Below are 14946 nucleotides of genomic sequence, written 5' to 3' on the forward strand. Positions count from 1 at the left end.
CCATGGGCTTCATGCTGATGAAAAACAGCACACTCCTTCCTTCTGACATGATGACTTAGTGTGTCAAAGACCTAAGAGGCTCCTTCCCCAGTGTTTAACATCATCCTTGGTGATCTACAACATACCTCCTAGTGCGACTAGGTCTGTGCTGATCACCATCTGTCCTGCGTCACCACTGCAAGTCATCGCCCTGGACCAGCAGCTCGGCTGTTCTCACCCGCACCCCATGGATGGTGGCATGGGAGAGAAAGAAATCGCGAGTCAAGTGAGGCAGTACCTGCCCTCGTCCAGGCAATCACGGGTGGAGGGTGACCCTCGGCAGAGCAGGGGAAGTCCACGCTTTGTCCCTCAGTTACTGTCTGATCAGTGGGGATGACGAGAAACCTGGGAGAATCTGGAGGGGAAAGCAATGACTGAGCAGCAGGAAAAACTCAGGGAGCAAGCTCGGGTTAATTCTCAGTTCATGGGAGCAGAACTAGTCACAGGGCTTAAATACACCCCCCTGACCGAGTGCTTTATCCCAGAAATGTCATCAGCCTGGGACTCCTCACCTTGCACTATGATCCTTGCTGTTGCCTGGATGGAGCCCTCGGTGTTGCTGGCATTGCAGTTGTACTGCCCCTGGTCCGAGAAGGTGACGTTCTGAATGAAGAGTCCTCCAGAGCTGGTGATAGCGAAACGGGAATCCTGAGGTAAAGGAGAGCCTGTGCCAAGGGTCCAGCTGATGCGAGGGTGGGGGTGCCCAGAGACCCCACACTCCAAGGTGACGCTTTCCCCAATCAGCACTTCAGTGTTCTGCGGCTGGATCACAAAAGTGGGCTTGGCTGGAAGGAAACGAGTGCTTCAGAAACCAGAAGCTCTGCTGCCTGCGCAGTCACGGGCAGACATTGCTTGGGCTCCTCATGCAGCGCAGCTGGCAGTCACCTGGCTCTTCCCTGACCTCCAAATCCTCGCTGTGAGCAATTCCCCCAGCGCTACTTCTTCCTACCACCTCCCCATCCCAGTCACTTAGTGCTGGAGCCTCCCCACCTCTGTGTCCCCTTCACCCTTGACATCTCTGGGCTGCAGAATTCATCCCAGCCTCCAAACTCCCTCTCCAGCCCCAAATTACCTTCGATCTCTAAACCCCCTATTTCCAGCTCCCATGAAGGAACCCCCTTACAGCTTACCCCTTCCCATGGTACGCCGTTACCCACTCTCTTCCCCAGCTCACCAAGAACATCTTGGCACATACAAAGCCGGGACTGACTCTGACTTAGCTCCACTCCCACCCCCAACCCGAGGTGGTCCTTCAAGGGGTGCACAAGGCTCAATTACCTGGGGTGCCAAAATAGCGCAGAACGACTTCTTGTGTCTTGACCTCCCCAGCTATGTTCTTGGCCATGCACTGGTAGACGCCTTTGTCCGACTCCTTGGTATTCTGGATCATCAAGGTACCATCTTGCAACAGGTTCAGGCGGTTGTCATCTTTCATGTCAATCTCGTTACTGAAAAACAGCCATAAAGAGGCAAAATCCAAAAGGAGCGAAGACTGGTGGGCTTCCCCTGAGCTGCCGGGGGAGTGGTGGGGCTTTGCATGCGTTGCAGTAAATTGGTGTTCCTTGGAGCTATTCTGAGACTTCATGAAATTTACGGCAAGAGTTATGATTTATAGCACTGAACTTCAGCTCCAGCTCTGATTTACTCCCTGGGTGAGGTATTTTTTCTCTCACCACTGATTACATACGACATTTACAGCCCATCAGGAGAGCATACTCTTCCCATGCAATAGCATTGTTGCTATTGTCAGGGCATCTAGGCCCAGAAAGCTTGTTCTCATTATTTACTAAGTGCAAATATAACAATGAATTAATATTGTTACTGTGTGCAGCCATTTCTATTCAAACGGGCTCAAAGGCCTCAGGGGGGCAAAAATCTCTGAGTAAGTCACTGTGGGACCCCAACACAGCTTGGACTCCAACTCAGCCCGAGAGCTGTGAAACATCTTCCTTCTTTCTACAGTGACCTGCGACTCCTGGACCCCAGCCCGTGGCAGAAGGTCCCACTGCTGCATCCCATTTGTCCCAGCGCGAAGGAATCTTGGATGGCTGCAGATGACTGAAAAGGGAGAAGGGACCTCTCTCCCCCTAGGACAAAGGCTGAATCCACTATGCAAACTAATATGCTTGCTGGGCATTTATTTAATTCCCCTGATGTCTCCTCACTCTAGTCATATCTCGTTTGTGGAACATTTATTATCATTACCCCTCTTACAATGCTGTCTTTGGGAGCCTGCCAGCATTTCCCTAACAAAACCGTCCTTCCAGGGGGACTTAACTCAGCCGTAAACTTTTGCTCTGTGCTGAAACTCTGCCTGGTGGGGAGTTAGCTGAAGAAGCGTACATTGATCATTTTTATTAATAACAGAGCCTTATTCAGGCTCCCACAGACAAGAAGCTCGTAAAGCAGCAAAGTAACTTCACTTCCACAGTGGGCAAACTGCTTGAGCACAGAATATTTTATTGTGTAGCATTTCCCAGAAACACTTTGGCATCTAGCATAGCCATCTATTTTTTCAGTGTTGCTGTATAGAATGATAATCTATACACTGCTTTGCAAGGTCTGTCTTTCAGAGGAGATGAGTGATTTTTCCCTTTCAAAAAAAACCATTCTCCCAGCACGCTAGGCCTTCAGTGAGAAAAACCTAGAGTCTAGAAGCATTTCAGCAGTTAATAAATGGCAAGCATGGTGGCTTAGAGCAACGTGAAATACTAATTTTATTTTTTTTCTGATCAAAAGACAATTGCTTTCAGCCTGCAGAGTATGTTTATGAGAAAGTTATAAGCTCTTGGAATTCATTACAAATGCAGATGAAACATTTCAAATGCAGATGAAAACACCACTTGGATTACGTGGTCACCAGAGAATGCTATTACAAGGAAGGTAAATACAACCCACGGAATATCCATTTCTTTTTTTTTTTTTTTAATGTTGCGTGAAACAGCTTTTGTAATTACGGGCAGTCACTGAAGAGCTTGGTGCTGGAAAACCTTTGCTACCCCAGGGCTCATTGTGTGCGACTTACTTGTTGTGCAGCCAAATAATTGCAGGCTTTGGGTTGCCTTCTGCCCTGCAGGTGAAATAAACTGTGTTTCCCAAGAGGACGTCGACATCGTGGGGTTCTGAGGTTATGCGAGGCCTCTCTGCAAAACACCATTTTAACACAACCCAGTCTAGAGCAGCACGAAACCACCTACAGCCCAACCGGAGAGTAGTGGGTAACGCAACACCCGTCCTGCAGCCCCCGAGCCAGCAGGCACCAGCAGAGCCTGAGGCACAGCGGCGTCCACTCAGAGCCACCCCCAGACTTCTCACCAACATCAGCAAAAACGATGTTGGGGAGGGAACAGCATCCTTCATCTGAGCCTGCTAAACGCCCTGCAGAATCGAAGTGGCCGTTCCTATTGCCGGTATGCTGGGCAATCAGCTCCCCGCACAGCCCCAGGCAGCAAGGGGAAAAACCAGACCTGGTTCACTATGGCTGCCCCAAGAGTTGGTCCCTGGCTCCCCCCAGATAAGCGAAGAAGTCAGTGGCATCCTCACTTGGGTTGTTTTTCTGCCCCTGCAGCCTGCTGCTCTCAGCAACTGCCTGCTCCATCTGAACATAGTGCCAGCTCTCTGCAAGTCACACCACTCCCCTTTCGGCAGGGTTTCATTCCTTGTGTCCCTAATTCACCAGCCGACCCCTATTCAACTGAGACCTTTCACTATGCGCTTCACTTTAAGATGTACTCAGGCACTAAACAAGTTAAAGATTTAAAGGATGTGCTAAAATAGGAAGGAATTTACGTACGTGGTCTGGAGCGCTTGATCTTGATTCAGCAGAATACTTACCCATCTAATAATCTGTATGCTCACCAGTAATCCAGTAAAACCGGCTGGATTATTCATAAGATTGAGAACCTGCCACCTTTTCCAGTGGAAGGTCTGTGCCCTTACTCCTTAGACCGCAAGCCAATGGCTTGGCAACCAGCCTCCACGATGCCAGCGCAGGACCAAACCCACCACAGCCTCGTGGTCCAAAAGGCTGATCCAGCGCAGATTTGCTCCGCTGGTTCACATCTGCTAAAAAGCGGTGGGTTAACTTGATGCCAGCGGGCTTCGTACTGACTCAGATATCAGCTGCCTGCATCATTAGAGCTTTACGCTGAATTATGCATCATTTGTCTTCCCCAGCTGGCACAATACCAGTGTGAAAGCCTAATGCCAGCAAAATCTTCCCACCAGGTGCTCTGGCTAATTTGACAGGCATCCCACTGTGCACCCATGCCTAAACCAGAACAAATTTACATTAACGGCTGTACCGGGGCACCGGGTGTGTGTCGGGGACAGCTCGTTGTGCAGCACATCCACTTGCAGCGGGTCCCACTCCGTGTGTCCCCAGCTGCTTTCTCTAGACCCTTCCTGTTCCTCGAGGTTACAGACCCATTTGTGCCAGTTCAACTCTTTGTGTGGCTGTGCCCCAAACTGAGCTGTGAAATGGTCAAGATTTTTTAAAAAATAATAAAATTGTAGGAGAAAACTGAATGCAAGGGAGAGTTCTTCAGAATCCAGCTGATCTCGCACATCTGGCTCACGGCACGGCCACGCGCGCAGCTGGACTGGCATAGCCAGGAGGGATGCTGATAGCTGCCTTGCGCGAGGGGGAACATCTCAAACTCACTCTGCCAGCAGTGAAGTATCAGGGAACCGCAGCCGATGCTTGTGCCATCTTCTGCCAGCGCCTGCACTTAAAATCAGTTTTGTCTTTTTCTATATGAAATGTTTAACTTTGGAATTTTTCAGAACAAAACCTTTCATTTCAAACTGGCATTCTTCAGTGAGAAATCATCTAAATTTAAAGAATAACAGCTTAACAAACACAATACATTACCGCCGTCAAACAAAGCATTCAGCTACGTATCTGCTAAGAGTTTGCTTAGGTTTTCAGTTGTGTTTCCAGCCACTGCAGCTCTCCCAGTGTTCCCCTTCTGTTCAGCCTAATGCGGGACACTTCTTCTGCTTGCTGGTTTAGCCATGACCACAGCAGGTCCTTTACTGGCCCTACTCTATCTAAAAACCAAGACGACACCTGCCAGCCAAAACAGAGCTGCTGTCAACGCCCACGCGACTGTCAGCTTTCTCTGCGTTATCCTGAAAACTTGTGTGACCCCAGTGGGACTTTTCCATTTCAGCAGTAAAAGGAGGGAGAAAGCAGGGTGCCAGGACAGGGAAGAGGGAGGAAAAGGGGTGGAGGAAGCAATTCCTAGATGAAAGCCCAACTCCATGGGCTGGGGGTGGCTGGTGGAGGGGTTTGACCTCGCTCACCGCAGTTAAACTCCTGGGCGGTCAAGGTGACGATGGAGCGCCCGTGCAGCTCCCGAGGAGCCTCGCAGGTGGCGGCGGTCTGGATACTGCCCTGCTCAGCGTATTTCTTCAGCAGCTCCGCCAGCCACATCAAGTCGCAGTCGCAAAGCAAGGCGTTGGAGTCCAGCCGCCTGCAAGACCGAGGACAAGGCAGTTCGTTTCCCAGCCTGTGACTGCTGCCTCCTTCTCCAGGACACAGGAGGGGAACAGTCCTCTGGAGTGAAGGATCACCTGGCTGTTCCTCCCTGCATTTAATTGTATCCCAAATGAAAATTTGAGATATTTCATTCCCACAATGTCTAAATAGGATCCTTAACCAAATCAGAAGGATTTCGTTGAAAAACTAACATTACCCATCAGCCATTCCTGTTTCAAATGAAAATTATTCTGTTAAACTGGAGTATGCATTTTTAGCATAATTTGAGGCAGAGAGAGACACTGAAATATTGGTATTTCCCTCAGGATGGAGATTTCAACCTTTACTGCATTCTAGAAGAGCAGATAACACTGCCTCGTTCGAGCTTGCCATTCTCTTTTACTCCTGGCTCAAAAAACCTCCCCCTTGATCTTAGTGTGCCTCGGATCAATCTCTTTCTGTGACCAGCTGCTAAAGGTTGTAGCATTTCTGCACCACTGTAAGAACTTTTATTACTGCAGCATAGGCCTGAACCGTGCCGAACGGAGCACCGGCAACCGCCCAGCGCACCCAGGCTTTTCCCTCCGCTGCCCTCATTCCTGTGTGCGGTGCTACGCATAAGGATAAATAAAGACCATAGGCGGATTAGTTGATGCCTCCTTCCCCACTGACAGTTTTACAGTAGATGGGTCAGGGCCATTGAAAAAAAAAAACATGGAAGAAAGGTCTAATGTTTCCAGGGACAAACATTTGAGAAAGTGAGATTTTGCACAAGGCCATGATACAGCATTTTATAGACACCCCACCTTTTTCTCTGACACATACAGAAAACATGTCACAAGTTATTCCCTGTTAAAGAAAAGCAAAGCATTTTACCTGCTTGCAGAAACCACAGAGGGCTGCAGTGAGAAGCACGTTATTTTCTTGCAGTTTAAAATCATGGCAGAACACCAAAATTCTTTAGTTCTTGCTTTTTTTCCCCAAAACGCGTAACAGAACTGATTTCCAGAGATCATAAAAGACAAACAAAGCAAAGCTCTTGGTGGTTTAAACAAGCAAAAAGTACGCTTAAGAGACAGCCAGGTTATGTGGGAATAACGCACCAGGGCATTCCCACACGGGACGAGAATCGTGCACCTCGGCACCCCTCTGAGCGTTTTCAATCTCTAGAAAAAAAGCCTTTTCTTTTACGACTGTGATTTTTCCTTCCATGTTAGACACTGATCTGAAGGCACGATCGAGGTCATGTCTGTGACCTGAACTTCCTACATTTTTGAAGGATGTTTTATGGTTCAAACTGTGTAGGACAGCAGAGGGGACTTTCCAGGAATGTTTATTCCTGTGGCATTATTGAGCTGTAAGAAGATTACAGTTAGATTATAATTAGACACTAGCATGAAGAAACCACTGACTGGTTAAATCAGCTCTCCTGTCCAATCAAAACTGTTTTATAAACTTAGCAGTGGCCTTAGAAGTGCAACAATTAAAAGCTTTGCCAACCAGGCACATTTTTTCTCGGGTCCTGGCCATCTGATCAAAGATAAACAATTGCTCTTTGCAGGCAATGTTTTTTACTTACAGCCGTTTGAGGGATTCCAGTTGAGAGAATGTCCCTGGATGAATCCTGGAAATCTTGTTGTTGTGCAAGAATCTGCAACGGGAGAACCCACGCCAAAACATTATTCAGTATTTGCACTACGCAGATGATAGCATCCCAGGTCAAAACTCGGTTTAAATACAACGGCTACTCATCAAAATGGAGCTTAGTTTTTACATTTACTGTGTTTGTCTCCATGAGCTATAGGGATTTCATTCATTTGCAAGTGCGATGCAATGCACCAAAGCAAAGAGCGGGTGTGGACTGGAAATGGTGACTCAAGATGTGATGTAACAGGTTCAAACTGGGACCTTAGAGTTAATCCGCTTCATGCTCTGCAAAGGGAGGAGAAAGGGCACAAAATCCCCACAGACTGGACCCACCCTGTGTTTTCTGTGCCTGGGTTGGCTCCAGTTTAGAAGGGACCTTTTCTTTTCCCCCTGCAGACAATATGGAAATTTTACAAGGGCAGCCATTGAAGTAAGGCTCCAGCAGAAGACGCTAGACAACTCATGTCCTAGACTCAATGTAGTTATTAACCCAAATCCATGAGTACCTCTAATTCAGACAACAACAGCCTAAGCTGGGCTTATCTCTGAGCAAAGCTGAGGCAAATTCTCACTTCCAGAGTCTTAGCACACAGGTAAGACTCCCCAGTTCTTAGGAAAAAACTGATTGTGCTAAGGGACCAGGATGGAATAATTAACTCTCCGTTTCCTTAATGGAGGGGGAAATTTAGTTATGGCGGTTACATCTAAAACTCATAAAAGACCATTGACAAAAGATAGGAAACAATTTTAGTAGACAGTGGAACAGGAAAGAAATACAAAAGCAGTACAGCTTGCATGCAATGTCTGCATACACACGCGTGCACACGAGTTCAGCCCAGTTGCCCAGCTTGGATGCTGACAAACCTTCCTCTAAAATTTAAATCCAGAATTTTTGTTGGATCAAATACAGCGACTGAGATCAGCCATGGTGTACTGATCCAGGTCTGAATTTTCCTAAGGGAAATCCCACGATATAATTTTCCTACCATGTATGGATGTAAGGCACATTTCCACGCAGCATAGAAGGGTCTGTTGGGTTCACCATGGAGCGGGAACCACCATGTGAACTTTTGTCCTAGTGGCTACATTAATACTAGAAGCAATCCTGGGGAGCAGGAGACACAGGACTTCATTTCTTAACTGCTTTCAAGAAGGATGCGTGTTTTTCTTGTTAGACTGTCTTCTGACTTTATTCCTTTTCCACCCCCTTTTTTTGTACACGCTGCCCAACAGTGACTAATATTGACCTTATGGTCAGAGTAAAATTTCAATCGGCTTGGCCAACTCTAGGGCTTTCTGCAGATTTACCCCTGCTTAGGTGGAAACGCGAACGTAACACAACACGGGAAATTCCCTTCATATTCTCAGTAACCCTTCTACTTGGCAAGTATGTAAAATCTCCTTCTTCAAGGAAGCTTCTTTTGCATTTCCCTCCGTTTTGAAGATCACACTTCATGCTACCAAAACGGTTACACAAAAGGAAGGGTTTTTCCCCTCTCCTCACCCCCTTACTCACAAGAAAGGTCCCATCTTTACTTACAGCCTTTCAAGTTTAGGCAGGTCGCTAAAAGTCTCTGTCTCCAGGCTTTCCAGGTTGTTGAAATGCAGGTAGCTGTCACGCAGAAAATCACAAAGGGCAGGGTTACAGATCGCAATTTAAAAGATCTCTCCAGATCAATCCACCAACGCCCATCAATTGATCACTACACATCTCAGGGCAGATGTGGAGAAGCCAGCATTCTCTTCAGTGTCTCCACTTTCCACATGCAAAAGCACTGGCTTTTCCCTATTCTGTCAATTATTTACACTTTTACTCAATAAGAGGAGAACAGATTTGCTCTTCCCTGAAGCCTAAGGCCACCGCTGTCACTGTGAATTGCCTGTGCACTAAGTCAGGATGAAACCGCTGGCCATGGAGAGCCAGCAGCAGCTGCTCCCATCTGCGCACGCTAAGGAAATGTCCCCTGCCTTCCCCCTAGCGCCTCGGCATTCCCCAACACATCCTTGGATCATCAGGGAGGAAGAAATAGCCTTACTCTAAGGCACTTGTTCCCCACCTAGGAATTGCAACATTTCTGAATGGAATCATGATTTTGCTGAGAATTAATTTGCAGGAAAAGGCCCTGAACAACGTGATAAAACTTTGCAATTGGTCCTGCTTGTTGCTGAAGGTGGGACTGGAGACGTCCAAAGGTCTCTTCCAGCCTGAATTTGTCTCTGATTCTAGCGGGGGCTCCCAGCACGTGCATCCACCCAGCGAGAGCAGAAACATCTGGAAACAGCTGCCATTGGGCTATTCTGTTTCTGCAGAGGGAAGCCACAGTCTCCAAAGACAGAGACGGTACAGTCAGCTGGAACACTTGGATCTCAATGGCACATTAATGTGAACAGCCCAGTTCTGGCTAATACAGGTTAACGTTTTTAGTTCCACTAAAATCTCCAGTGCGACCTGCTGTTCCAGAGGCCTGGGAGACCTTCTGCACTGCCCCAGGCCACCCCTTGCCATCAGCAAAGGAAACCTGGGGTCTGCAGAGCAACCTGAGACTCCCCGTTCTCATTAGCTGTGACATTCGCCGGCATAACTGACACGGTCCTGACCTTTAGATGCATTTCGGTACGGTTTCAAAGTTGCTTAAACTCTTCCCCCTTAATTTACACAGGCATAAATTTCACAGCGGACACTGATTAATCACGGATCTACAAATACTCATTCTGCTATTGTAGCTGACTGCGTTGAGAAATAATCGCCTAAGCTGCCACATGGCTGTTTGATTTGTAATGGAAGGATTCATGATAAATGGTCCGCTATCAGAGCTCAAACCGAGAGACCGTGACTCAGATTCTGTAGCGGAGGGCAACGGTGGGGAGAGATGTTCATGTTTTAATGAGCCTCAGATGTCTGCTGTCGTTGCTTTGGACCTTGAGGAAAGCATCTGATACTGTCCATCAATTGGGTTAGCCCGCTTCTTAAAAAGCTGGCTTGTGGGGCACAGGAAAACGGGGTAGGATTTGAGCAAAACTAATTCTTTTGGAACCATGCCTGCCTGAGATTGAAAACAGATGGGCCTTTCAGAGGGTTGTTTGTTGGTTTTGTGGTTTTGTTGGGGTTTTTTTTTCTTTTATTCGTGACATCAAGTCTGGAACGCTCATTGTTAAAATATCACTGTGGCCAGCATCATCTCCTCTCTAAGCAGCTGAGCCGGTATCCGCTTCCTATGTTTTCTCCCAGGCATCCTTGCTGAGCTGGCTGATGAAAAACCATCTTGTACACAAGGTAGCACACCTATTATTAAGCTTGCCTGAAACTTCCCATTCTGCTTTGTCCAATTCTGCTGTCAGCCTGGAGAGCAAGCTACATCCCTTTTACAGCAAAATCCTTAGTTACATTCCAGCCCTAAAAACGCTGTCATTTGGCACAATCCATGAATTCGAACGGTTTCACCTTTGCTCCCAGTTGTCCAATGATGCAAATAATTCCTATACTTCAAACATCCATGCTCACACACGCTCCATGTGTAGACATGTATTTACACACATGCACATAATATATCACAACCCTGGCACGAAAAATCCAATCCCAGTTTAGCAAGATGCGTTAGAAGAGTCAGACCTCAGTCTTCCCATCTCACCTTGAGCATGGAGCACTAAGGGTCAGAAACCAAAACTTCTTTGATTGAATAAACAGCACAGATTTGCAGTACACAGAAAGGGAGCAAATAAGTGTCACTGTGATGGGGTCCAGCTGCCAGGAAAACACAGGAGGCTCCTTTCATCCCAGAGTGCCACGCAGCTTGGAGGGAAGGTCATTACTCTGTTTGTTTGGATCCATCATCTTCCCCCCGTTGCAATTTCCAGATGCTTTACAGCATGCGAGCACCACCATCCTGGTAGCTCCCACGAATACCCCGCTGCCCCAGCTCCCAGCTTGCACTTCATCCATTTGTTTTCGGCAAAGGTTTGGGTAAGAGAGAAACGCAACCAGCACCCCCAATTCAAGCAAAGGGCCAGATCCTACTCTGCTCCAGGAATCCCAGCAGACATAAACACAGCAGGCCAGCCGCCTTCTGCTTTAAGCCATCCGACAGACCCCTGTCTCCTCCTGTCCTGAGGTCCTTGGATGTAAAGGGAATCAGAAGCACAGCTGGGTTCTTCCTATGCTCCAGAGGTTTAGGGTCAGGAGAAGACTTATGGGACGTCGGTAGGAAGAGACCTCAGCATTAACTAACTGAAATCAGTACTGGGACCAGCTGTTTTCAAATGAAGCCAGTGCAGTCTTGCAAAGCTGGATGATAAAACACTAGAAGCCTCATCCTACCTGATGCGTAGGTACCACACCTAAGGGCCTGGCACTCGCCACTGCTGGAAACACAGCACTCGGGTTAGAGGAGCCAATAACTCGGCTCTTACGCACATCACGTTCAGCCACAAACAAGGCTTGTTTGTACTTACAGCTGTTCCAGAGAACGGAGCCCGTGGAAGGCGTGTTGCTGGATGCTCTGAATTTCATTTTTATAAAGGTAGCTTTCAAAAGGAGAGAAAGGAAAAAAAGCATTAGGATAACCGATCAGCTGTTGTGTTTCAAAAAGACACAGAATACAGCTATGAACCTCAATCCAAAGCAGAGCTTTCTGATTGGATTCAAGGGCAATGTTTTATAGCTGTGACATTAAGATCCAGAAATTCCGATCACAGAAAATACGTCCTTGACTGGCAAACATTAGAAGTGGGCCGTTACATTTCAAAGAGGCTAAGAAACTACTGAACTACCAACTCACAGGTATTTCAGGTTCTCCAGATCTTCGAAGGATCTTCTCACAATTTGTTTTATCTGATTATTATTCAGCAGCCTGTTCAAATCAAGAAAGAAAAACACAACTGGTGAATTCAGCACATATGAGACTTGTGGCATTTGTGTTCCTGGATGCCCACTGAAAAATCCCGAACCTGTGTTTTCCAGAGTTTAAGATTTAAAGGGGTTGGAAGATCAAAGCTTGGATACTCACAGCAGCAAGTCAATGAGAAGGTTTCTCACCCAGAGGTGCCAAGTGCTTCCAGAACACACAATATGTTCAAAGACTTGTCTTTACCTTTTGCCACAGTGGTTTTCACCCCAAAGTTACAATTTTGGCCAGGAAAGGGATGAGGGGAAGGGAGACAGGCAGAAGGAAGCGCAGGGGAGAGGAGGGACAAATTAAATCACTGCTGCCACTCTCGCACAACCGCAACGGTTTTCAAAGGTGCATGGTTGTGTTCAACAACGTGAGCAGGGGCGTGCAGAGTTTAAGAGTACAAATGCAGTTTAAAATGCCACTTGACCGTGGAGTTATAGGAGTTATAAATTGGTAATGCTTTGTTCTAATCAATTTGTATACAAATATGTGCAAATGAAAAATAAATACATACAGAGCTGACTCCTGAGGCTATTCAGAGACAGCCTCTTTCGATCTAGAGAGCCTTGTGCCAGATTTTAATATAACACCTATGGACAATGTGACATTGGCAGGCAATCTCCGACTTGTATGTGCAGTTGCCATGACTGTGCACGCAAATGCTGGCCGGTGCCAACGACCAGAAACACAGCTCAACCTTGTAACAACCACGCTGTGTGCAACAGCGGTAACCACGCAGCTGAACACTACAAAAACCTCTTCTGCAACCGCTGCCAAGCCCAACACCAAGAAAATGAAATAAATCACTTGTAAATAGCTCTTTAATATATGATGTTTAACTATTCATCGTGGCTGCCTAACTGCACTCCTGTGGGTCTTTCGCCATGGTATCCCACTGATGTTCTGATCTGGCAAACCTCACTGGGGCCGCAATGCTGGTGGAGCTTACAGCCCAATAGCTCAGAGCAAGGATTTCACCGGCTACATTTATTTTTAAAATTCCTAAATGGAGATGTGGATGGAGAAGAGAGCTGCGACCGTGTTTTTCTAGTGTTGTAGGAAAAACTGCTATTCCCTCTGCAAGCAGCCAGACCTTACAATGCTGGGTCAAATTCAACACGTGCATTGGATGGGAATTTTCTATTTTACAAGCTCCTTTTTGTGATAGCTCTGCTCCTCAGAAATGATCTGCCACCAGGCAGCAGGTGAGAAGACGGTTCAGCACTTTCCCAGCAGTAAAGCTCAATCTTTTGCCTGCCTTTGCTGGAGAAAATAGGGTAGGCAGTGCATCAGCCAGCCTCTGGCACTACAAGCAAAGGTCCCTTCCTGGGAAGAACAGTTTGTGCAAGTAAAGGATGGAGAGAAAAGACAAAAAGGTGGGGAGAAATGGAAGAAAACGTGTGGGGAAAGAAGATAAAGATAAAATCAAATGCCTCAGGGATGCAAAGATAAAAGGGGCCAGAACCACACACGTGTTATGGCAGCTTCACAAGTTACTGCCGGGCACCTGAGCCGCACCAGCTTTCCGCCACCTTGTTCTCAGGTGGAGTATTACATTAAGGGTCCAACAAGCACGTAAGAAACTTGAGCGCAAAGAAACCTTTGGAAGTCAGAACAGTAAGGGTTTGAGAAAAATCTCAATATTCTTCATTTGACTGTCTTCTCTTGATTAGCGACCCTGCTGCCATGGATGTGGGTGCCACTACCAAACTGCACATCGCCAGGGTTGTGGACCAGCAGCCCAGAGACGTTAAGGCAGAAAGTTGCTGGAAAGTTTCTGCACAGCTGGAAGCAATGGCTCAATACACACGGCTGAGGTTAAACAACCCGATTTCACTCATAAGGATGCAAAAATGATGTCAAGTCCTTGGAACACACTATTCTGCTTTGACAGCCAGATACACTGAGTGGAAATACAGCCCCTGAACACTAGCCCAAAGGTTTATTTGATGATTGAACACCCAAGGACTGGAAATAACTGCTCGAGAGCAACGCAGGAGAGGGTTTTTGTCTATTTACCCACAGGACAAAGACAACACAGGCACCAACCGTGCATGCTTCCTTCCCTGCCCTCCATCAGCGCGCTTTCATCTTCAGCCAGAGGAGGAGGAAGGCAGCTTGTTCCCTGTTATCTGATCCTTGGCCCCACTTCTGAGGATGCTAGATGGGCTGATAGATGGGTGCCAGTTCCGACGTCATCCCCATGGACGTGAGCACCTGTCCCCTGCCACGCAACCGGCGTCGGCCGCTCCTTTCACAGGGGACACGAGACAACGACCAGGTCCTGGAGGCAGGGTCACGCCACCAGCCTGAGCAGCCCCATGCACCACGATGGTCTGGGCTCCTTCGCAGACCCTTTATCTTTAATGCAGCAAGTTCAGATGGGGACTGAAATCCAGGGCAGCTTTCAAATTGCAACATGTTGTCTGACTGCATTTTGGTGCTATTTAAAAGCATCAACCTAGTCCGCTTTGTTGTCTTGGCTATTTAGGACAGTTCAAGGGGGTGTAATCAGCAATCCAAGCCAAATAAGACAAATTCTGGAAGTTCGGATGGCATGCAGTACGCAGGCCTCTTATCTCTTGTCTGATACTTAAAAATTTGTTCATTGCCCAATTAAAGGTTAAAAAGCGTATGGAAGAAGCCATCTCTGTTTCCTGTCTCAGGATTCCCCATTGCAATAGAAGGATATGTCCTGGAAAAAACTCAAAAGTGAGATAATTTATGAAGTCCATCATAGTCCACATACTCCAAAATTATTCTTTCAGAGAAATCCATAGACAAGACAGCACAGCTGGTTCCTATGAAGACTTTAGGTGGCTTGAGCACAGCTGTCTGCTCCTCGACTTCTGTGCAATTCACCCAGGCAGAGAAGTGTGCAAAATCCTG

At 47.2% G+C, this 14946-nt stretch overlaps 1 protein-coding gene across 1 annotated transcript in view; it reads right to left on the minus strand.

Annotated features, from left to right (window-relative positions):
• LOC309597076 (peroxidasin homolog) overlaps window positions 1-14946 on the minus strand; it is a 47232-nt gene that overhangs the window by 14359 nt on the left and 17927 nt on the right. The window contains exons 4-12 of the mRNA XM_082326048.1: window positions 11944-12015; window positions 11618-11689; window positions 8709-8780; window positions 7101-7172; window positions 5347-5516; window positions 3065-3182; window positions 1318-1487; window positions 552-824; window positions 278-394 (exon numbers count right to left, since the gene is read on the minus strand). Of these exons, the coding sequence (XP_082182174.1) occupies window positions 278-394; window positions 552-824; window positions 1318-1487; window positions 3065-3182; window positions 5347-5516; window positions 7101-7172; window positions 8709-8780; window positions 11618-11689; window positions 11944-12015 (1136 nt within the window). The remainder of the gene's footprint in view (window positions 1-277; window positions 395-551; window positions 825-1317; window positions 1488-3064; window positions 3183-5346; window positions 5517-7100; window positions 7173-8708; window positions 8781-11617; window positions 11690-11943; window positions 12016-14946) is intronic.

Source organism: Platalea leucorodia (genome assembly GCF_965183815.1).
Source record: "Platalea leucorodia genome assembly, chromosome: 13".
NCBI classification, from domain to species: domain Eukaryota; kingdom Metazoa; phylum Chordata; class Aves; order Pelecaniformes; family Threskiornithidae; genus Platalea; species Platalea leucorodia.